This window comes from Lonchura striata, chromosome 7 (genome assembly GCF_050655825.1).
Source record: "Lonchura striata isolate lonStrDom1 chromosome 7, ASM5065582v1, whole genome shotgun sequence".
Lineage (NCBI taxonomy): Eukaryota > Metazoa > Chordata > Aves > Passeriformes > Estrildidae > Lonchura > Lonchura striata.
The window spans coordinates 10,004,214-10,028,657 of record NC_140709.1 but is presented as its reverse complement, the minus strand read 5'-3'; the positions used below and the strand labels follow the sequence as shown (position 1 = coordinate 10,028,657).

Below are 24,444 nucleotides of genomic sequence, written 5' to 3'. Positions count from 1 at the left end.
CAAAAAAATCCCCTCCTGAAACAGTATCAGTTTAGCTGCTGACAGCTGTAAAAATTATTGGATGAAAACATTTCATAATACTGTTTCAACGTTTCAAAATTTCTGGTTTTCTGAGACAAAACAGCTTGTGTTTCAAAATGTTATCATAGTTATGCCAATGATTTTTAAAAAAAGCACTAAAAATATTTTAAAACTACAGAAAAAAGAAGTTTGATTGGCACAAAATGAAGTCTTTTATTGGCTTATTATTGTGTGGAGTATTTCTGAAATGTAAAAATTTTATTCTGGACTGAGATACTTTATTGTGTCTCACACATTTTTTTGGCCTGGGAAAATAATTTCCAGCCTGGCTTGAGGAAAACCAAGAAACAAGCAGAATACTAAAACAGGTGAAAAAAGGAACTAGTGCCATTAGCCAGGCATCACAATAAGCTCAGATGATTAAAATTGCAGGAGAGCAAACTAAATTTGTAATGAAGTGCATAGGATTTCTTGCAGTGCAGTTCTGTGTACAGTAACCACCACTGAAACCTTCATAATACTATTTTTGAGTAATTATTACAAGACTTCAGCAGCAGCCTCATTTAGCATTTTACCTCTGATGAAGTGATTACATTGCTGCAGTAATAAAAAAAAAGGAAAAAGAAAAATATTGTCACTGGGGCAATAGATAGCCATTATTGTCCTTTCAGAATATGAAAAAAAAAAAAAGACAACGACCCTTTAATTTCAAGTGTTGACTTTGGTGTTTCTGTGAATTGCTTATCCCAAGAATAAATACAAGTGATTGTATTTTGTGGTTTTAGGGTTTGATGAGAACCTTGACGTCCAGGGAGAGTTGATTCTTCAGGATTCCTTCCAAGTGTGGGATCCCAAGTCTCTCATTCGGAAAGGCCGTGAGAGGCATTTGTTTCTCTTTGAAATCTCTTTGGTGTTTAGCAAAGAGATCAAAGATTCTTCAGGACACACAAAATATGTTTACAAGAACAAGTTACTGGTAGGTGTGGCTGCAAAGAAAATATTCTGGGTGTTGTTTTTTGTAGGTAAAAATGATGTTTTGGAGGCTCACGTGTCCCCTGCTGGGTTGGGGTTACTTTTGCCCCTGGAAGGGCTGGCCCTGAGTCCTGCAGGACTCACCTGGAAGTCAGCCTGCAGTGAGTCTGGAGAGGTTTAAGGTAGAGAGATGTGAAGGGTGGGGGGAAATGCAATCAGGATCACTACAGGCATTCACTTCCTTGCCACCCCAGAGCTTTTCTGTTTCTTTCATGTGTGTGTAGCAAACGGAGATAAAATCCCATTCCCCTACCCATCCCAGCCTCCCCACTTCTTCCTACAAGTCCAAAGTTTTCTGTACTCATCAAGTTTCATATAAAATCTTTCATCATCTCTCCTCCACGCTAGACCTCAGAACTGGGAGTGACTGAACATGTTGAAGGAGATCCCTGCAAATTTGCTTTGTGGTCTGGACGAACACCATCCTCAGACAATAAAACAGTGCTGAAAGTAAGTCTTTTCTGTTTGTTTTCTTTGCCTTTAGCACTTCTAGTTCAGGCCTTGGGAGCCCTGAATGAAAGGTCAGTTTTTTCCCCTCCTCATATTCACATGGCTTCCCTATCTGCCTGTGGGGTCATGCCTGCATCAGGAGCAGCTGAGCTCTAATTGGGACAGTTGTGCAGCCTTGCTGGAATTGCATCTCCTCTTGCAGGCTGGGTTGAGCAGCTGCTCACGGACACAGGGCAGGTCTCAGGGTGTTTGGCTGGAGGTGTAATTCTCTTAGTCCTTTGCCACTGGGCTTATCAACAGCCAACCTCTTCCACAGACCTCCGGAGCTGACAGCCTGTTCTGTCAAGTGAGTCTCTGCTGAAGAATCCACGTTATAGTTGTGTTGTCTAAGGAATTCCCAGCTGTGCACTGATAAGCTGTTTCCCCTCTGCAGAGCATGCTGTATTGCTAGCATTAAATGTATTTATCCAGAGCTTAGCTGCTTTGCTGTTGCTTGCCAAGTAGGTCTAGGCAGACTGCTCTCAGTTCCCTGGGGTTACCAGGCACTCCAGCAGCTGCTGCAGTGCAGCAGAGAGGACAAGCAGTTAATCATGACATTCATCAGCTGACATCCCACCAGATTCTCTGCACAGGGGGTGAGAACATGATAAAGTCTCTATCTTTCTGCCTTGTGAAACTTCAGGCATCCAGTATTGAAACAAAACAGGAATGGATCAAAAATATCCGGGAAGTTATTCAAGAAAGGATCATTCATCTGAAAGGAGCTCTGAAAGAGCCCATTCAGCTCCCCAAGACACCAGCAAAGCAGCGAAACAACAGCAGAAGGTAACTTCAGTCATTCCCCACAACATGAAATCACTAGTGTGTTCTCAACCCACAGCAATGTGGTATCTGTGGCCTTTTTACTGGTTTTTTACTTTAGTCAAAGCCTTTTTCATTGTCTCTGCTTTTTTTATGTTGTCTTGGCAAAAGTAGCTAGAAATCTTTTTTATTGTATACGTACAAACAGCTTTCATTTTATGCTCCAAAGTATAGAGAGAAACAGAAAAAATTCTTCAGAGTCCAAGGTTATAGTTCTTTCCTAAAGTAGATTTTACTTCTTCACATTTGAGTGAAACCAGATTTTTTTCCTTGTTTGTCACGTTTAATTGGCAATCAAAATCATAGTTGATCCTATCAACATATTGAAGAATATTTAGTGAATAATCTGTATTTCATCATCTAATACAACCTCGTTTCAGCCTGTCAAGTAATATGAAATTTTTTAGGTCAACTTTTTCTATTTTGGATTAAATATAAATTATAGATAATGAATTGTTCTTTTTCTGTTGTGGCATTCCCAAAAGCCACCTATAATTTGAGCATCTTCATTTCCTCATTAAATTTTATCCCTCTTTTACTTCAGGCTGTGTCACAGAGATGTCCAAAGCATAAATAACCAAGTCACTCAGAAGACCTGTAACAAAGCAGAGATCCAGACATTTCCTCTAAGAACATGCTCCAATACAAAGTTTTCTTGTACAGAATGGAGACATATTTTTTCTTTGTCCCTAAGTATATATATTGTAATTTTTAAGTATTTACTTTGAAAGACCAATAAACATTTATGATTATTTTATTTGTACAGCCTAAGAGAAGAAAATGTGTTAGCAACCTCAGTGAGGTAAACAGGAAGAGCTCTCTACTGTCTTTATCTATATTTGGATAGCATCATTATGGCTTAGTATTAAATTCCTCAAGAAATTTAAACAAATGTTGTGATTATGTGCAAATCCAAACCCCATGGCTGAGAGGTTCATTCTAAATTGCAAGAGCCCTATAGCATCATGAGCTGCCTCAGAGGGGTAATTTTAGCACAATCCAGCTCTGTCCTGCTGACTCAGCACTTCCCAGCTCCACCTCTCCCGTTGTGCTCACTGGTGGTATGTTGAGGAATGTCATTGTTTCCCTATCACCTCTCTTGCAGAGATGGAATAGATGATGCAGACAGCCAAGGGGATGGCAGCAGTCAACCTGACACCATTTCCATTGCCTCCAGGACATCACAGAACACAGTGGACAGTGATAAGGTAGGGCTGAAATGTGAAAATACCTGGCAGGTAATTGCCCCTGGAAAAATGTAAGTGAAAAGCAGAATAGAAGGCAGAAGAAGGCAATCTGTCTTGTACTGAGTGAGCTGAAACTTGAATTCCCCTTCGCTAGGTTATTAAAACCCAGTCTGTTTCTGTGTGCTTGTCAGTATTGCTCTTCTACACAGTAACATACCTGTTACTGCTGCTTGTTTGTGGTTAATACACAGAGGTTCAATTGGCTCTGAAGGAACAGCCCAGAGCAACCTTTATCCTGCCTGGTAAATCTTGTCCTATGAGATCCAGCTTCTGAAGGAGCAAACAGCTGGTTATGTTACATATTTCCCTTTGAGCTGAAATCAGTGCTTTGTTGGAGGGAGTGCAGGTACTTGCACACCAATTAATTCAGCAACTGGCTGGTATCTTGAGAGCCTGGGAGACCTACCATTTGCAGAAACTGTGATTCTGGACCCCTCTGCTCACAGACATATGCTGGAGCATATGGATGGCCCTGAGACATACTAGATTCTGTTGGAATGCTGCACACTGTCAGCACTTATGTACTTGCCATTTTACTTGTCAGACAATCTGAGTCCAGATCCCCAACTCCACTAGGATGCCTCACTTGAATTTGTCACCCTGATACCTCCAGCTGTGCTTTTCCACTGAATTACCACTTGATTGTAGGAGAAAATGGGCAGTTAATAATTACCTTAGCTACACTGATGGGGTTTGTCATATCCCCTGAGAGAATGCCCATATTCTCTTCATATATTGTCTTGAAATCACATGTAACTTGAAAAAAAGCTGAATTCTCCCATGCCTTTATGGATTTACATATTTGTCAGGGCTTTAATTATGCTGCCACTCAGACAAGGTAGAAGGGTGTCTTCACAAAATCAAAGTCCAAGCTTTGGTTGTAAAGTCCACAGGTAAGGTTCAGTGCAGACACTGCTTTGAAAGCTGGACTCAGAAATATAAGTTAATTGCAAATAAATTACCTTTGTAAGCCCATCTGTTGTATTTATCTTAAATGCATGTCCCCATTATTTAACTTCTTTGTCCAATAATGTGCATTAGAAAAGTACTAAGCCTTGCAATCCAAAGGCCACTGGAAGGTATGCAAATACTTTGCCTGATGTCTGAGAAGTCATCAATCCACATGGACTTGTCATACTTTCTGTGTTTTTCACATTTATCATTCCTGCTAAAAGGCCCTGACTTAGTGCAGTACTTGAGCTCATGCTTAATTTTAAGCACTTGCCTAAGCTTTGCTCGTTCCCCCAGCCCGTTGTCTCGGTTGCATGAATCCTGGCCATGTCTAGGGAAGATGCTCCATGTTGCATGCTGCAGCTGCATACAAGGGCTATGGTGCCAACACAGGCTGTGTACCCTGAAAGACAGCCCAGCGTGGCAGGAGTTGGTTTTAAGGATTCAAGACTGGAAACATTTATAGGAATTTCTATCCAGAACCTTGTTGGAGCTGAATAGCAAATGTGTATGAGATAAACTGAGTAAAGATGGTACAGGGAAAAAGTTGTTACCACTGGGGAAAGGGTTGTGTCATGCTTTTAACTTTTTTCACTTGCTGACTTAAGGCTGTGTGGTTTTGTGTCCTGTTATACATTTAATGAATAGAAACAAATTTGAGTGTACAGCTAAGACTAAAGGTTGCTTTGTTGAATCTGAGGTAGCAGTGTATCACCCTTATCTAGAGAGGCAGTTCCTGCTCAACAGTTTCCTTCTTGTCTCTGATGCTAATGCCAGAATACTGTGGAGAATCCAGCTCCTAGAGTGCTGCCTTATCATGTCTCTGCTCCAAGGAGAATGAACTGCTGCATCTCTTTATAGTTCTCTCATTTTTCCTGCACAATGTTAGCCAGATTAGTGGGGGATGAAGTGGAGCTGCCTTGCCTCCTGCTGGATTGGCAGTGATGCTCGTGTTCAGTGGCCGCTCAGACATCGGGCTCTCCTGCTGGCACCTGCTGTGCAGGGACTGTCTTGTCAGCAGATCCAAAGCTCTGAAAGGACTCCTAATGGTGACATTTTACCACATGGGATTTTTTCCTTCAGTGTGTAGTTGAGTTTTTCTTCTGGGAGGGTCAGAATGAAACGTGATTGGACTGGTAGGTTGTATATTCTCACATGGACGGGTGCTAGTTATCAGCACTGGAAGGCAGGACCATATCATGCTCTCCAGGTAGGTTTTCTTGGCAGAGCTGACAGTTCCTGGCACACACTGCCATGCTATACATGCTATAGTTACCTCGTGTGGGGCTGATAGCAGCTTCAGTGGGTACAGGGGTCAGCAATCAGGGGTTTCCCTGCCTATTTAACTCCAGCACACTCAGCAGACTTATTCCCATGAGTTCAGATTCAAGCCTAGAAGCTTTTTGCAGCTGCAGCCTCCATGGGTAAGTTCTCTATGTGCCCCAGTGAGCTCTCCATCCAGAGGAGCCAATGGAAAGAGCTCCTACCTTTAGAAACTCTGGCTGTTCACAGCAGCCTCATCTGCAAACTCATGCCAAGAGCTTTGCGGTGCCAGCAGCGTGCCAGGATGGCAGTGCATTCATCCTGCCTTGGGACAATCTATGTATTAACTCTGTGCCAGAAGCAATTCTCTGTTCTCAAGTAACATGTAGGAGTTGATATTACTCTCTGGAACCAAAAAAAATTCAAAGATTTAGCTGACACACTTTGTCCTTTCCCTAAACCTTGCTATTATGCCTGAGGATTGCCTAACGCATTAGTTGGATGCTCAGACAAGAATGTCAAACAACAGTTTAGACAAAGAAAATCACAACTTCTGAAAGATTCTCAATTTCAAGTAGCACTTCTGCTTAACAACACTTCTCATGCCTCAAGTCATATGTATTTCTTTCAACTTATTTGTGAGTCAACTCCTCCTGAGTTGTAAATAGCAATTTCTGTTTTCTCTCACCATGGCACAGCCCTGGAGCTAAGCTTTACTTTTGCATTTCAAACTCCTAAAAAGACAAAAAGGTTTTTTGTTGTTAAGTGGAAATGAAATAACCTTACCTATAAATTCAGCAAGGATTTTTTTCCTCTCAAGACATATGAATGTGTCCACAACATTTATCAGGGGGATTCTTTTGTGCAGAGGACAGACACTTTGACTGGGGCTGAGTCCTGGTTCTGCTCTGTCACTCACATGTTGGATGCCATCACAAAGTACATTTGATGGCACATTACCTTTTCCTTATTTGAATAAGGAATTTGCAGAGAGGGACACACATTCTTGCAAACATTGCATTTGTACAATAATTGCAGTATTGTCCTCCATTGTCCCAACACATGATGCATGCCAGAATTCAGACCTGTTTTTGTAGCCTTTATGGTAGCAGACTCTGCTTTCAAAATATTCAGAGTAAGATGCCTGACCCCAGAAGTGTTATTAAATCTTTAAGTATGCAGATTTTCCTGATTGCAGGCAGTGGTCAGGTGATTATATGTAAAGATTCTCCAGATTAAAAAAATATTAATAATAATCTCCAAGTCTGTTTACATTAAATACCTGATTAAGTAGCTTCTTAAATCTGGATATGAGTATTTAATAGCTTTACTTTCTTTGGGCTTTTATCTGTCAAAAATACCTAAATCAATTATTTGCAGGCTCAAACATTTCATTTTCATGAAATACTATATAGTAGAAACACAGACTTCAAGTAAGGTCTGCACCTTTGTCAAATGAAAGGAGAGAACATATAAAATTTTTCTTTTTCCGTTTGCAATCCATGACCACTTCTATACACAACCCAGGAAAATAATTATTTGGATTGTCATTCTGATTGTGTAAGTTTTATGTAGAGGGGGAAAAACGGGTTGATGACCCAGACTCAGTGCTAAAGAATCAATAGATAATGAATACTATTACAGTAATTGCAATTCCCATTGAGCATCCAGGTCAGGTCCTAGGTAACCCACTACACAGAATTTCTTCATCCTTTTCCAAAAGGCAAAAGAGACAGCTTTTGTTCTATACAGTAAGCCCTCTTCAGCTTGCTATCTAAAATCCTCTCCTTAGAGAGAAATCCTTGCCCTATTCATTCACAGCAGACAGGATTTCAGGCTTTATATTTGGATTGAAAGCAGTGGGGAATTGCATAAAAGAAATGTTACATGCAGGGCATTCTCATTTGTTAAGCCCATTGAGCTGCTGGCTTGTGAAACAGCTGTTTCTGGTGATACTGGTCCAGCTTCCAATGGCCTCCTTTATGTTGACTTTTGCAGAATACTGAGGAGAGCAGTTTTCATTTCCTTCTGTTGTTTTTGGATGTAGAAAAAGGCTCTGAAATGTGAACTGAAAACGTTTTACTCTCTAAAAATAAATCTACATTATACACTTCTATCTTTTTGATTAGAAACTATACTCAGCTCATCTTTCAGCAGCCATGAAACTGAGATCTTGACCTCTTCCACATTGGTGGCATTATATAAAACCTGGGAATAATCATTCTTCTAATCGAAGGTAATTTGTACAAGAGGGGAGATTTTAGAATTAAGGCTTATTGGAACAAGTCACTTAGGGGCAAATCCTCTTTTCTTGAGAAGCTCCTCATCAAGGTAAAACAGCTTTGATACTGTTGGTGAGTGGGGAGCACTCACTCACTGCTGTGAGCTCTGTGTTGAGTCACATGCAGGAGACACATTTCTACTGCAGTACTGGGGAAATATCAAGGGACAGGGGGTGTTGCCCCTCAGCAATGCTTGTGTATAGCCAAAAATGTGTCACCATGGACTGGAGTCTGTGCAGCACCTGAGCAGCAAACACCTGTCAGTGGAAAAATCTGCCTGCCAGGGCTTAGTGGGTGCTGTGTGTTGCAGCTGATGGGAAAGAAGGTGGAAGGTGCAATGTAAACTCTGTGGCAGAGCCAAGGGACAGCAGCATCAGGGGAATATGGAGTGGGTGGTGAAGCAGGGAGTCACTTGAATACAGAATCAGGAGTATTTAGAAGTCTTCCTCTTTTCTGGAGCACTGTGGTAGGTGTTATCAGTTTATCTGCCAGGCATTGACCTGAAGAGGTTTCTTCCTCCAAGATACTTTACTCTCAGCAAATTGGATTAGATTAAACAACTGTGAGTTTCTAAAGGGCAGAGGAAGGGATTGATTTGGTCTCATTTTTGTAAGTACTGTTGTGGTTATTCTGCCACTGTCCCAGGAAGTGATATGCCAGAATTCAGTGTATTGTCTGGAGTGCTGCTTCCTTGCAGAGACTGGTGATTTATGGGACCACAAGTAAAACTAAATTTATGTAATAGAAAATGACTGCTGACTGTTAAGTGATTTTTTCCTGTGAAGGTATGATAAAGAAGAGTGAATTATGGCCTCAGAGGATGTATTTCTATTGCTTGGATGCTGCCTAGCACTAGAGCAGTTCCCACACTGAGTTCCTACTGCACTCACCTGTGGAAAAGAGAAAACATGATAGCAATCAAAGGAAAGTCTGACATAAAACGTTTTGGCACTTTAATTAGCCTTCTTGAGGGCTCACTAGCTATAGGTGGTTAACTCTTTTGGAGATACTGTCATGTAGTTGCAAAATGTTTATCTTACCAAGGAAATAAATTGTTCAGCCAGGAGCTGACATTTCTCTGTCTCTCTAATGATAGCTTCTTAAAAATTCCTTCAGCTTTGGGAGGCTGCCTCTCAGTTCTGGCTCTGAATCCTGGTTAGGACCTCTGTAATTTCAGCTCTTCTCTGAGAAAAATATACAAATGTATGTATCTTTTTTTCACTGCGAATGCTTCCCTGAAACTGAAATCATTGAAGTGACATTTGGAGCTGATAAAGTGAGACTGGTTTATCTCTGTTGGCAATGGTTGATTTGGCATGGGCTTGCCTTTCTTAATTGTTGATGTTAAGTAATATTACTGTGGCTCTTTTTTTCTCTTTTTCCTAAGTATAAGTAAGGACTTTGCCTTTGCTTCCTGTATTTCTTATCAGGAATGCAGCAGTGCCAACATCATTAAATGTTCCAGCTTTTGATTTGCAGAGCTCTACTTGTCTCTCTATATTTGATGCTTTTCAGTCTTTTGGAAAATTAACTTGAGGCTCTTGGAGTGAAATATAACACACTCAGGCAGGGTATAAACTATGTTTTTAGATTTCCAAATGAAGGAAATCTGAAGTGCTACACATACTTTGAATTGTGCAAACTTTCATGGGCACTCACAGAAAACTCTGAAGCTCAGAGGGGATCCAAATAATTACAACCATTCTTTGCTCAGTGTTTGGCCCTATGCTCTACCTTGGTATAACTTAATCTCTGCTTTGGGGGCTTGGCTGATAGGTCTCACAATGCCTTTATTTGTCTGTACACTAGGCACTGTGGCTTGGAGCTGTACAGGAATTTACCCACCTGCCATGTGCAGGCAGAGCAGCTCTTTTCTTAGTGGTTTATAATGCATGTAGTAAAGAATCTCCAGTTCAGGTATTAATACAGGCTCTGCCTACAGCACAGATCTCCCAGGGCAATTCTGGGGCCTTTGGCACTTTTTTTTTCCCTGTGAACTTTGAAAAAATGGACTTTGGTCTTTCCTGGATAGGAATCTGATTTCAAAACAATCAAAAAAATAACTGTTACCAACCTTGATTTTCAGCCAGGTTTCATCCTGGCTTGAATTACATGTTGCCTGTCTTTTCTGGCATCCACTGAAGGTAACAGGTAGGTGATCAGGAGATTTACCTCTGAGAACAGATCTGTCAAGGGTGCAAGTGCTGCAGACAGTAAGGACATTTCTGTTGCCAGCCAGTTCTTGCTGCAGCTGTGGGTGGAGGCAGCACCAGGCACAGGCTGTTTTGTTTCACAGAACCTTCTTGGAAAAGGTTCTTTTGGAAAACAAAATAAAATATGATCAGCTGCTTTTAAAATATAACACTTGTTGGAAGCACTTGCAAACTTCATAGTAATTCTTCAGGGGACTTTTTGTAAAGTCCTAATTATGTAGTGGAGCTTATTCATTTTTTTCTTGTACTGTGTGGCTGGACAATTTCCCACACATCTACCGAGGAGGTGATGACAATGGATGAGTTTCCGCAAAGGCCCCTTTTTTTTTAATCTACTAGTTGAATTTTAACAAAGAAATTTCACAGAGATTTGAGTGTTTCACACAGTGAAAATAACAGCAAAGCCAAAACATCTGCAGTGCCCATGGAAATAGCAATCATGTTGTTCATTGGGTAATATTTCCAGGAAATAACTTCATAAAAGGCAGGCATGAAATTTGCCATGCATTTTAAATATTTCAGCTGGGATTTCTCAAAGTGCTGTTGAACTTTAATGGGATCTCTGCTCTCAAAATTCTTGGACACAATTCTCTCCCCAAAAGAAAGCCATTCCTGTGGTGGTCAGTGCAGGGTCACTGCTCAGCACCCCCAAGTTTATTTCCAAACGTGTGCAAGAAACAGCAGATATTTTCTGAACACCTCTCCAAAGTTTGGTTGGTTTTTTGTGGCAATAAAAAACTGCAAATATGAATTGAGATTCAGTTGGGTGATCAGATATTGAGAACAGATTCAACTGCAAGTCCCTGAAAGTGAAGTCCTATGGAAAGGGGTTCTTCAAAGATGTCTTTTCAGCATTTTCATCTGTGCAGAACTTGCATTTATGTCCAGGGCAGGTAGAATATGCTCCACTTCTTTTATAGCATGCATAGTTGTGTAAAGTTTCATTTCTATTGCTATCCATTTCATAAAGAAGATTTGCTATTGACTTTAATAAATTATGCTTTTTCATTTAGAACATAATCAGCATTCAGTATGCTTTCAGTCTTATTCTTAGATTTTTTAAATCTAAAGCATCCTTTGGTGAAAAATAAGTAAATCAATAACACTTGAAAATATAAGTCAAGTTCCATTATGATAAAACAAGTGTATGGAACTCCTTCAGACTGAACTTCTCCTGAAAACACTGTAGATGTAAATATCCACACATTCCTGTTGAGGGTATTTAAATGTAATTTCTGTGATAACCCATTTGATCTCTCCTTTCTATTCCTGCCAGCAGTGTAAAAATCAGATTCTGTACTGATGTGCTGATGGACACATTCCCCAGAGAGGTGCAAGGCATACAGTCAGAGTTTGTATAATCATATAATCTTAGTTCATATTATGAGTATCCTAAATCCACTGCAAATACAATATCTCTCAATCACAAGACACTTCTGAAGCACATGTGATTCTGCTTATGCAGGATGGCTGTAATTTAAAAATGTACAGAATAAGGTGGAGAGTGCTGCCCTTTAAAAGTTGTCTGGAAACTCAGCTGTGGACAACACTATGGTCTTACATGACAGGAAATCAGCTCCATAGCAATAAATCTATATTACTAAGCAAACAACAAAAAAAAGATATTTTGATGCCTGCTGTGAAGAAAGAGGATGTTTAAGTTAGGGGGATGTTTAAGTGAATGAGTTTGATAAAATCAGATTATGAAGGAAGGAAGTACAGGAAAATCCCTGTCTTTATTTCAAAGGCATGACCAACCTCACTGATTTTAAAATAGAAGGATTAAGATAAATTATTGATTTGCACAGAAGAATTAAAGGATATTCTGTTTTTGAGCTCTGCAGAGAGACCAGCTGTTGTTTGACTTTTATAAATGTGCTGTGATTTTCAAAGAATCAGCTGTCAAAGATTTGTTGCCAATTACCTTGCATTATAAATTGAGTTAGACTTCAGGTGGGAGAGGAGTTTCTATCTCTGAACTGGTCTTTGATTGGGAAACAGTTAAAATTGATTCATGGTAGTCAAAATTAGTATTTTTTCCAGCAAAACTGGTTAGATAAAAGCATATGTATTTGAAGAGATCAAATGACTGAGCTCCTTCCTCCTCTGTATCTGCTAATGTGAGTGCAGGCTGAACTGTAAGTCATTAAAGGCCATTTCCTCATTATTGCTTATCAAAACTAACATTGTGTTCATTCCCTTTCTCCTCATGAGCAATTCCTTTTCACCTTTGTCCTTGCACCTCATGCCCAGCACAGGATGCCAGTCCTGGAGTGACAATGCTGAGGTGATTCCTCACCTTGGGCTGCCACAGAGTGATCTGCACTATTATTTCTAAGGGGGGTACACAGCACCTGCCCAGACCCACCTTCCCAAAAATCTGACACCACTTTGGAAATCAGCCTGCTCAGGACAAAAAATGGACACTCCTGCCTCAGCCCTGTGCTGTGCTCCAAATTAGTCTGTTGATTAAAGGGTCAAAATAGCTACTTAAAGTGGATAGATTATGGGATCTCTTCCAAATGAGGACATAAATAGAATAGGAATTGTCCATCAATATTCTGGGTTTGTCTCTGTATCCATCCTTGGGCCATTAGATCATCTGAAGTACTTGGCTTGGAAAGAAAGGAGAAAACAGTATTCAGAACTTGTTTTTTAAAAGGGTGTTTTTATTCTTTTTTTTAATTTCATCTCAAGTTCGACTTTCTATGTTGTCATTAAGCAAGAAGTTGTTCCTCATCTAAATCTGATTGTTCTCCTCCTGTTCTTCAAAGAGATTGAGTTCATGTTTATTTATGCTGTGCTGTTGTTTTGAGTTGTTTCTGGGGTTTCATTCTAGTGATTACAGTGTGTTTGTTTAATTTGGATGTACAATATAAAGTATATCCCTCTGGAGGAACAATATGTTTTCTTTTTGACATAGTTTTTTTTTTTTTAATTTTAGAATTTATCATTTGTGTGTAGTTAATGCTTACTAGAGATGCCAGGTTTGTTCAAGAAACTTAGAAATCCTTGGCACAAGATGATTCCAGCTATAAAGGGCACATAGGGATAACATGGAATAACTGTCTAGAAATGAAGAAAAGTTTGAGATCAGAGTTTAGTGTTTGGAACTGATCGTTGATCAACACTAAAACTGCATTGATCAAGGAAATTAGAGGACACTGGACATCATTCAAGTTCAAATTTAATATTAGCAAGAATTTTGATATTGGGAAAAACACTATGTGTGAAGGAGGGGGACTAAAGGAAACAGTTCCAAATTCATTTTCTCTTCATATCAAGGTGATCAAGTCAGGAAAATACAGTTCACAATATTTATAAGGACATCTTTAATTTAGTCACGTAGCAGATTTTAGATGGTGTTCAGAAATTCTGCTGAAGGGTCTCTGCTTTCATTAAGTGTATATCTGCAGCAGCAGCCATTGCCCCCTTGCCTATGAGCGATGTTAGTGTGTGCTGGAGGCCTTACCCAGATTTGGCTGACTCTTGGAGTGCTGAATTCATCCTTTCCTGGGGAGTCAAGACTGTGTGTCTCCAGAGCTCATCAGTTCTTGGGAAAATCTCACAGCCTACCATCTGAGCTCAGACTTCTCCTCTGTTCACCTCGCTGTCTGCTGGTAAATGTTTCTCTATCCAAACATGTAGATAAAACTGATATAAAACTCATTCATGCATTCTCCTGGCATGGCCCTCATACAAGGTGAAATGCCTGATTTTGGGTAAAAGAGAGCAGCCAGATAGTGAGATAATTGAATTTAACTCTTTAACTCTTTGTTGCCTTGTTGAGCACAGCTGTGACCATGAAGTATCAGAAGAATACAGGCACTGGACTGGGAGGCAATAGAAGGAGGCATGGGACATGGAGGGCAAGCCACAGGGAGGCACAGTGCTGGGCAAGTAGCTGAGGGAGGTGAAAGCTTTCCTGAGAACTGGAGATGTTCCATGTGAGGAGACTGGAGTAAGTGATCACACCACTGGAGATAGCATTATTTTGTCTTCTCTTTCTCCTTAAATCCCAGTAAGGGATTCTTTCTTCTTCTCACCCTTAAGTCAAGTAGGTAGGAAAGGGCTTTGAGTTACAGGAAGGGTTATTCTGGTTTCTTCTGCTTGTCTACAACTCACAGCCTTTTCAGTGGTCTGAGGCAGTATTTATTCTCAAGCCAAGTATTTTTGCTGTAGGATGCCCCAGGAGGCATCTCCCTGCCTTGGATTTAGCATTCTCCTCACCTTGTAAACCACATGCATACCTTGCTGCTGGCAGCTATGGAAGGGAGAGAGGCATCCAAAGCTTCCCCCAAGCCTCTGTGTCCAAGATCCAAGTGCCGCTGCTGTCCAGATCCAGATCAACTTTATTTTTTGTTTGTGTCTTGCATTAATTTAAAACCAACTAACAATCCAAATCAAACTCTCCTTCCTCAAGTGTGTACAGACAAGAAACAGAGGAGTGTGAAATATGTCACAACTCCATAAGCCCTCTTCTGCCTGGGTTAATTTTTCCTGACACTACAGCATCACTTCCTGACCATAGCTGCAAATAAACAATTATTGAAAGCACAAGGCTGGACCACACATGCATGTTTTCCACTGGCATGGAGAAAAGCTGTGTGTTGATTGCTGATTATTTATTTTCACAAGAGTCAGTTGGGTTTGTTGTTATGTCTTTAGGGCACCATCTCTTGAGGTGCTGATCCTTCTCAGTTTGCAGGAAGAATTGAGGGTGGGAGCCAGCTGTGCCCCACAGGTCCTGGGCCTCAGTTGGCATTATTACTAGAAGTTCTCCAGTGTTGATATTTACTGCATGATCCTGAGCAGTCAGTAGGAAAGGACAGCAGAGGTCTACCCAGCAGAAGGAGCACTTAACCAAGCCATGTGATTTTTCTTAAAAATTCGAGTCGTTAAACCATCAGTTAGAAGTGTGACATTTATATAGAGAAAAGAAAGGAAATTGAAATGCACACAGAGAAACTTCAGCTTTCTGGCTTGCTGCAGATAATGCAGTGAGAGCTGATTTTTGTCCTTAAAAATGTAAGGGTTGGGTTCTCTATCCATTCCTACCTATAAAATGGGCAAAATGGCATTCACCTGAGTGGTCTTTGCCTTCACATCCTGGACATCCCCTGCTGTGCAGGCTTCCAGTGTGAGCTGGGGCAGTTGAAAAGCTGATGCCCTCTGAACCTCCCCAGCAGCAGATCCAGCCTCACCCAGCTTTGTACAGGCTTTTGTTGCAGTGGCTGAGCAGACTATGGCAGCATCCCCATCCCTCTGCCTCTCAGATATAACAGAGGTGTAAACCAGGCCTCCAAGGGTTGTTTTTGTGGGTTGTCTTTTGAAATCTCTGACGTTTCTTTCTTAGGTCCTGGCCTCAGTGCAGTTACTTTGCAGAAACTCCTTCCAACCCTGAAGTTCTGCTGCCCTCCCCAGCAACTGAACCTTTGGTACCTTTTTGCCTTTATGAAACCTCTGTCCTTCAGACTTTTGGGAGAGACATTTGAGGACTGACAAAGGACTTTAAAAATCAACCCTTTCTCAGGCTCATCGAGTTTCTGCCTTCTGACCTTCTCTTTGTGTGATGCCCATGTGTTATTTATGAGCGTTTCCAAAAAAAAAAAAAAAAAACAGATAACATTGTTGAGGCTGAAGTGCAATTAGTTATGTGGCACTGCAAAGAGCAAGAAAGGGGATGGTGAGTGCTGTTGTACTGGGTTAGGCAGCTGCTAAGGCCAGAGATACAGGGCACAAAAGGTAAGTATTTTGAAGAAATGCAAAGGAAACAGAGTGATACATAAATCAGTTTTACTTCAAGTCAAGAGAAGCACCTCACTGTTCACCAGGTGAATATCTGGCTCTGGGCCTCTCATAGATCCACATCATATCCAGCCTTTCAGGATCAGCTGCTCAGGGTTTTGTTTTAGTAGGAGCAGGATTTGCCTCCAGCCTTGGAACAAATCACTTTCCCTGTGAGGGGGGAGGTGAAAGAATAAAGACATTCAAGGAAGAGCTGGGCTGAAGCGGATGTCTTTTAAACAAATATACAACTTATTTTCCATCTGCTGGTTCCCAAGTCCTTGCTTGCTGTGAGAGACAAAGAGCAGCACTGCTGCATTTCAGGAGAACCAGGATGTGCTCCCCAGGTACAGATGTGAAAGGTGGCCACTTGCAGCCACAAACCTGGCATTTTTGCTGATAGGAGCAATACAGTAACTGCTGAAATTGATCCTAATGAATGAGAGCATTCCTTTTCTTTTCTTAGTGCTATAACTGATTAATTCCCCAAAGAATTCTTCTGGGCATCCCATCCCTATGTAAAGAGTATGGCTAAGTGGCTTAATAGGATAAATGCTTTACAAAACAGCTCTGTAATATTTTAGTTGTCTCTTTTAATTTCAGTAACAAGCATAAGGGAAGCTAATGTGCCAGAATACAGGGATTTGCAATCACCGTTAATGGGGATAATTCCCCTCATGGGAAACAATAAAAAATACCATTGCAAGAGCTAGAACATTTTTCTAGCTTTCCATTTTTGTCACAACAGATTGTGTCTCTCTGGCTAAATTTCTTTGTGCTCTAGAGGAGAAAATAAATCTGGCAAAGAGAAACAACTTTAATTGTAAAGATAAACTCATGATGGGGCACAGTAAGGGTTTCTGTGTTTCCCAAGACAGTATCTGTATGATTGAAGAAAATGAAATAAAATCATGGTAGCTATTAGCAGTGCAGTGAGTTTTAAATGAGCCCTGAATGATGGCAGAATTAAGAAGAGTTTTTGCCTTTTTCACATTATCATCACTAACAGAAGGAGTCTCCCTTGCTTTTTGTCCTATTTTGATGGTAAATCCTCTCCTAACAAATATGCTGACAAGCTGTAAGAGAGCAACTGACTTCAATTGCATGGGAGGTCTCAAATTCCATAACAACTTAGATCTGGTTTTCATGTCTTTAAAGTATGCAGCATTGGAGATTATTACACTGGTTTGCTTTTTAATTAGTGAACCTTGGATTTGAAGGTTTGCTGCAAACTCTTTTATTTAAATGCTTTCATATTTATGGTGCCATGCTTAGAATGTTATGCATAGCATTATCTGGCTATTAACTCTTGTGACAAGATGGATTTTAGGATTAAATAAATTGTGAGCATTCCTTTTAAATTGCTGGAGCTAAAGGGGTTAGGAGTGTAGGAGTGTTGGATTGCCTAGCTGCAGTCATTCCCCCTGCACAGCCTTGTGATATGTTACAGGGGTTCTGGTGGCTGAGTAGGAGGGAAGAAGTCTCTGGAAGCAGCTCGGATTGCACAGCCTTGACTCACCACACAGGGTAGGTGACCAAGCTCTTTCATGAGCAGCAGGCAGAAAGAGGGAATGGCAGCCTTGATTTAGCACAATATAACCTCCATGCTGGGCATATAGTTACTGTCCTTTGAAATCAGTCAGATTTGAACCTTTTGTGCTTAGTCGTGATTGCTATGCTGTATTTTTTGCTTTGCCTACCATTATGAGCTGGTGCAATGTGCTAATGCAAGTGATTATTCCAGGAGCTGTTTGGGGGTCAGCATGTTTCCATTGTGTGGACTGGTCCCAGTGATTTTTTTGGTGCAGAAAAATTGACAGTTTCTCTTTTCTTCAACTGCAAGATAGCAAATACAGAATTCTCTCCTGTTAGAAGCGTTGTGTTAGAACCCACATATGAGCTGTCTGCATTCAGCTGCCTTTCCCACCTCCACTTTTGGAAACCAATTCCAGGCCAAATCCTGTCTCTTTTAAGCACATGAGAACTGACTTTAGTGGGGCCTGAATCTGGGTCCTCTCTCAAGCAGGTTATTGCTTTGAAACAAGAGAATGTTATGAGCCTCTTACTGGCCTTGAGCCAACACTAGTCTTTTAGTCAAGCAAGGAGGAGTCATGTTTTTAGACCCAAGGATTAAACATTTCCATCCTGCTGTCACACCTGTTTCCATTGAGAAGTGCTGGCTGCTTGAAGAGCTGCTACCATTTACAGTCAGCTGTTCCTTGGAACAAGTCATCCTCTGTACACACCTCTGCAGCTTCCGCTTGGGTGATTCGTTCTTATGCAAACAACCTCTTGACTAGGGGATCATTTCCTTACCTGTTTCTCATATCCATATGTTGTTATTCCCTGCCTGCTGCGTAGTGTGCAGTGGTTTACTCCATCTTCAGTTTTTTAAATAAAAAAAATGAAGTTTCTTATATTTCATTTTTACATATATCTAGATCCAACCTCAGTGTTGCCAGGAACTTTGTTCACTGATGCTGGGTAGTTGAGGAATTGTTTTTGTCCCACCATCTAGTTTCAGTTTCAGCCAGTGTTCTGGATAATCGGCCCAGTTATTCAGGTTAGTATGTCTCAGTTGTATCAGGAAAAGATACAGTTTATGTTATTACATTGACTTCAAATACAGCAGAAATTAATGTCAACTTGAATGTCACTGTTGGGTGAGGCTTTCACGTTAATGGAATGGGAAAGGAGCAGGAAAAGGGAAGACAGTAAAGAATGAATTGCTCAGTTCCAAAGAAATGAAAACAGGAGGTATGACCTTTAGTAAAAAAGAACTAGCAGAAGGAGAAGGAATCACATGAACCTTGTCAGTGGATAAATTGGGCATGTTTCAGCACAAGGGGTAATGGGAACAAATGATACTGTGATTGTCTTGTCTGTTCTGTAGGCTTGAACAGTGGTGTCATGGGTCTGATCACAAGCACAGGGTGCTTGTGGAAGCCCTTTGCTCTGATTGCCGAGGTTGTTACTTTGCAAAATCAGAAACACTGTCAGGCAGAGTGCCTGGATAGCAGGAGGTGGGAAGGAGGCATGGTGCCTCAAGTGCAAATGGTGGGGAGCAGGAGACCAGGAACAGCAATAAAGCCTAGGGGCTGGGATGGGGAAAAACAGGAAGTGAGGCATGTGGAACAGCCCCAGGCAGTGGCTGGGTGCTCCAGACTTTGGACCTGATGGGATCAGGTCCAGGACCCATTGGGACTGGTTGTGTCCAGGTGGCCTATTGGGTCTTGCTTTTCTGAGAGGAGACAAGGGCAGCCCATGGCAAGGAGCCTGGTGGGACCCAGCTGTTGGCTGCAGCTGAGGAGGAATCTGACACTCTCCAAAGATACCAAAGAACCTGTTGATTTAGATTCCTTCTTTAGCAATGAGACAGTATTGGTTAAAGGTGTTCTTGGTGCTGGTGTGCTAATGTCTTTCACAGATGATTAGGAGAAATGGCTGGAAATGTTGCCTTTTGGAGTAGAACTCCTTGCAAGCAAATTACATACCATGAGTAATGAATGCATTTGACAGCAGAGTTTTTGATTTTACAACATATTCATAACACCTTGGAGCACTTAGTACCTTGTTAACCCAATTAGTATGTTCTGAAACTGCCAAGGCAATCTGAACAGCTGTTAATCACATGCCAAAGTATCCAAGATCACACTTGGTTATTACTGCAGAGGCAGCCAGGAGTGGATTGGGGAAGAAGCAGCTGTGAATGTTGAAATGCACAGACAGCTGGTTACAGTAAAACCAAATAATACTGAATCAGAAATTAATAGAATAAAACAAGCCCTCATACCATAGACTGGCCTGCCTCACTGGCACTTTAGGAGCTATAGTAGTGTGGGAGTGGAAGTTGCTTATCCTGGAGCTATGAAGAGAGCTCTGCATGGTTTGTGCTTAGCAATGTTGATGGTACCGCTCCAGCCTGGAGGCTGTGCAGGTATTTTTCCAACCCAGAAAAAGGAGACAACTGCAGCCTGTAAGCAATCAGACATGCACCTACACCTGATTTAACATCCTGGCATTGAGCAACTTCAGATTATACCCACCATGAGTCATTTCCAGGGTTCAGGGCTAACATTAAAGTGCAGTTCAGCTCCCAGGAACAGGTGATCCTTGATCTCTGTTGCAAGACAGCTTTTAAAGCTGTAAATGGTAATGGGACATTTTGGTCCTGTCCAGGAGGAACAGGACAGGGGATCATGTTAATTAACATGTCCATTAGGGAGCTGCTTTCCAAATCTGTTCAAGTTTCCATAGCAGGGTCTCTTGTGCTACAAGAATGTCTATGCTACAGCAGCAAAGCTGGTATGGTTTCTACTAACATAGTAATGGGTATCTGTGTTCCTGCATGAGATATAAATAAATACAAAAGATCCTGAGAAACTTTGATAAATTGTATTTAACCTAAAATAAAAACAGTAAGAGGATTTGTGTCAGATATTCCACCTCACCTGTCAGCTGATAAAATTGCAGTTTTCAAAATTTGCCATCTCATTTGTAGTTCATGCCACTGAATTGCAAACCTGGTATATTTTATTTAGGAAAAACAAATGACAAAGAGCATGAGTTAATGACATATTAAACTCTGTTCATGTAAGTAATGCAAGTTAGCACCTGTTTATGCAAAATAATACTGAGCTAGGTTGATATTTTTATGAGCTTATAATTCAGCTAATAGAGGAAATAATGATAGATTTTTGTAGGCATTTGATTTGGGCCATGTGATATTTTTATTAACAGGGGAGAACAATAGAAAATAAACATGTGATGTATTAAATTATGGAAACCTGGCTAGCTGACAGATACAGATAAAAAAAAATTATTATAGGGCAGGCAATTTTGTAGAGAAATCCTGGAGAGATTTATCTTTGTGATAGACAACTAGGTTAAAAAATTTCTCCTAAGGAAGTAACATTTTCTTTCATGTTTTCCGCATCTGTTTGTGCTCTACCCTCTGATGACTTTTGTACCCATTGGTCAAATCTTAAACAACTTGGCAGAAGTTTCTGATCGTAACAAACATTTTTGTGGAAATCCACATAGGCTAGGGAGAGCAACCAATAATTTGCTCTAATTAGAAGGAATGCAGTAGTATGAACACGTGTATTTATGACACACACATTACTAGACACTACACATGGCTGAGAGACCTTGTAGATGCTTGACCCTCAGGAGAAGCTTCCACTCTAGCCCTGCTCTGTGGGAACCTGGTTTGTGCTGGGTCTGCTCCATGGGGACTGATAGTTATGCATGAGAAGCCAAAAAAATTAAAAGTATGTCACTAATGCCTGCAGCTGGACGAGCAGTCAGGAGCAAAAAGAACAGGCTGCTGATACAAATAGCTTGGCTGGCTTTCCATAGGTAAACAGGACCAGTCCTAAAAACTGCAGATCTCACTGTCATGGAGGGAAGGACATCAGTCTTCTTTTAGGCTCAGGGGCCAGTAGTGGTGTTGAGGAGGCTGGTGACTTCCCCAGCACTGAGGTGGCTTTCCTCTTGCTAGAAATGTGCTAATGCAAACAGCATGTTTCTTGCAAAAAATAACCATTAGTTAAATGCAAGCTTGTACTCGGTCTCATGAAAATATGACTGGCACTATCCCTGTTTCTGTGACTCAGAAGATATAGTAGAGTGGAGTCATCCAAGTTAAACATTGGACAAGAAAGAGAGACAGAGTTAGAACAAAGATTATCTGTGTCCCCGGCTTCTGATAGGTTTTTTTTACCTTCCATATCTGTATGTTCCCATTTTTAAGTGGCAATCCACGTGAACATAAAACCAGCACCTTTCTTAGATGCAGGTTTGTAACAGCTTGGGGCACTCAGCACTCTTGAGACACAATTATGGTTTGCTCCGTTGCTAATGCTTTTGGATTTTAATTATTTTGAAAACACATTTGTAGCAGCATATACAAGAGCAACATGGTAATAATAACAATAAAGCTATGTTGTGGTTTTGGTATAAACTCTTTGGTTTGGAGTTTAGGATTTATGTGTTCTGGAACTGGATTCTTGCCTTATAAAACAATGCAGCAGCCTTTTCTCATTTAGTTAGCCATCCATTTTTATTAGGGTGCTCTATACAATGCCTGCAATAATATTATAAAGGTGCACAAGGTTCATTATTTCACAACAAGTGACTAGCCAAGACCATTATTATTTTTATAACAGCCAGACTTTCTGTTGAAATACAGTTTGGATTATAACCTTTCTTTTTCTCCCTCTTTCTCTTTTCTCTACCCAAAGCAATGTGCAATTGTTCCTTTTCAGATTGCTTTTCCACTCCCCTACAAAACATGTAGTTTTCTGTGAAATTGATGGATTATAATGGGAACAGATCAGTGATAATGCATTGCTGGAATACAGCTATCCCCAAGAGAGCTTAAAATAATATCCAGTCTTCCTAAGCTTCAGAATGTGCAGTTTGGACAGCCTATAGTTCTAATATGGAATCTGAATTTTCCCTGCACTTAGAATTCTTTGATGCTCAAATATTGTTTGGGTTCTGCCCTTTCTGTCACATTGCCATGGCAACTGCCTTGCATAAAATCCTATGCTCAGACAATACAAACCCTGCTTTATAGAGGGGCTTCAGGCTCAGAAAAGTTGAAATTGTTCAGAGAGATTACTGAAGATTAATGACTGTGCTTTGAGCACCACAGAGCATATTTCTGAAAATCATGGTAATTAAATAAAAAGTACATGCAGGTGGTTTGTTCTCCGAGTCAGGAGTGTTGACACCTGCTGGGAATGGTGGAGTTACAGTAAATCTGCAGAAAAACACTTGGGAGTCTTATTCCAGCACATTTCTTCATGCTAAATAGCTCTGGTGTGTAATTAGCTGTGGTGGTTTTCCTTCACCCGTTCCCTGGCTGTAAATGGAACCCCCTGAGCAGGGTTCCCCACCGGGGCTGGCACAGGTTGCTGTGGCCCAGGCTGGTGCTCTGTGCTGGGCTCCCTCAGCCCAGTGGGCCCCTTGAGGAGACCAGAGCTCCAGTGCCTGCCACTGGCCTGTCGTAATTCCTTGGGCACATCCGTGGCTGTAAGAAAGATGAAAACAGAGCTGCAAATTGCTTGTGCTGAATCATAAACCAGGACGTGTTTCATGAGCCCATTAAGCACATGCCCTTGATGTTAAGCATATGCTGAGCTCTGCTCAACAGGAGCATAAGTATATGTTTTTAAGTCCTGCACTGATTTGAAGGTCTTTTAGAGTTGTGAACCACAGTGGGACAATGAATTAAATACATTGCTTAGATTTGCAAAAGTGTTAGCTATTTTCATGTTCAGTAATAACATCTTTAGTATTACATGCCACATTAGTTGTAAGCAGCCATCATGCAGCAGGATTTAAAATAATCTTAATGGGAATCAAGGCATTTTGTCTTCCCCAAAAACAACAGAATGCCCTTGGTTTAGACTTTGCCTCCCTCCGAAGGTGAGCAGTTCTCCTTGGGAAAACCTCCAGAAGCACAGCTGTTTGAGAGCAGTATATTACAGCCTTATGTTACTAAAACATGTGTACTAGGAAAAACCTAGCTTAGGAAAAAATCTTGTGTATTCTAAGGGGATACAAATATTAACTCAAACCAGATGCAAAAAGGCTAAGGACATCTTAGTTCACTACAGCAGGTCTTTCAAAACCTGTTTCAGATCTTACGTCTGCCATATCAGATCTCTGTTTGCAAACATGGAGAAACCTGCAAGTATGTGAATTAATGAAAAATCTTAGTGTCAAGCAAAGAAGAAATGCATGTAGTCTGAAAGGGAACAATAATTTGTTTTGAGATCTAAACTTGTTTTTAAATTAGCTGTTTGTATGTTAACTTCCTCAATTTGGAAGCTTAGCCATTTGTGTCAGTGAATTAGCCTTTGGCTGAGGTCTAATCATTGTAGGAACAAGAGGCAGGGGAATTAGTAGCCCTAGAGGATCCATAGGGATTGTTTCCATGAGGTTGAATTTAGCATCAATCCCAGTACTTAAATAAAGGGTGCCTTTGCATTGCTGCACAGGATAGGAACCCTGCTGGGGCCAGCATGGCAGAAAGGCTTGTGGGGTTGCACAGCTGTTGGGAAGTGTATTTTATTGCTCTTTGGAGATTGTTTGGGTTCATTTCCATATCCAGGGCATGATCCTCTTTGAGGACTGCTGGGTTCTCCCTTGATGCTGTGAGAATAGTAATGATGATAATAAATAAATTTATACCACCAAATTTTCTAACCTGATGTTCATGGCCAAAATATTCCATTGTTCTCCTGCTTGTGGTGAGCTGCAGGTTTTGTAGCAAAAACCTAAGAAGTATTCAGGCAGCTGGGCCAGCCTTTTCCACAGGGGTTA

At 40.9% G+C, this 24,444-nt stretch overlaps 1 protein-coding gene across 14 annotated transcripts in view; it reads left to right on the top strand.

The window, feature by feature from the left end:
* KALRN (kalirin RhoGEF kinase) overlaps window positions 1-24,444 on the top strand; it is a 477,147-nt gene that overhangs the window by 342,708 nt on the left and 109,995 nt on the right. For all 14 annotated transcript variants that reach the window (XR_014956495.1, XM_085584162.1, XM_085584156.1 and 11 more), the window contains 4 exons: window positions 807-997; window positions 1,402-1,503; window positions 2,186-2,328; window positions 3,470-3,572. Coding sequence is in view for 13 of the 14 variants with exons in the window: in XM_085584162.1 (XP_085440288.1) it covers window positions 807-997; window positions 1,402-1,503; window positions 2,186-2,328; window positions 3,470-3,572 (539 nt within the window). In the remaining variant the exon portion in view is untranslated. The remainder of the gene's footprint in view (window positions 1-806; window positions 998-1,401; window positions 1,504-2,185; window positions 2,329-3,469; window positions 3,573-24,444) is intronic.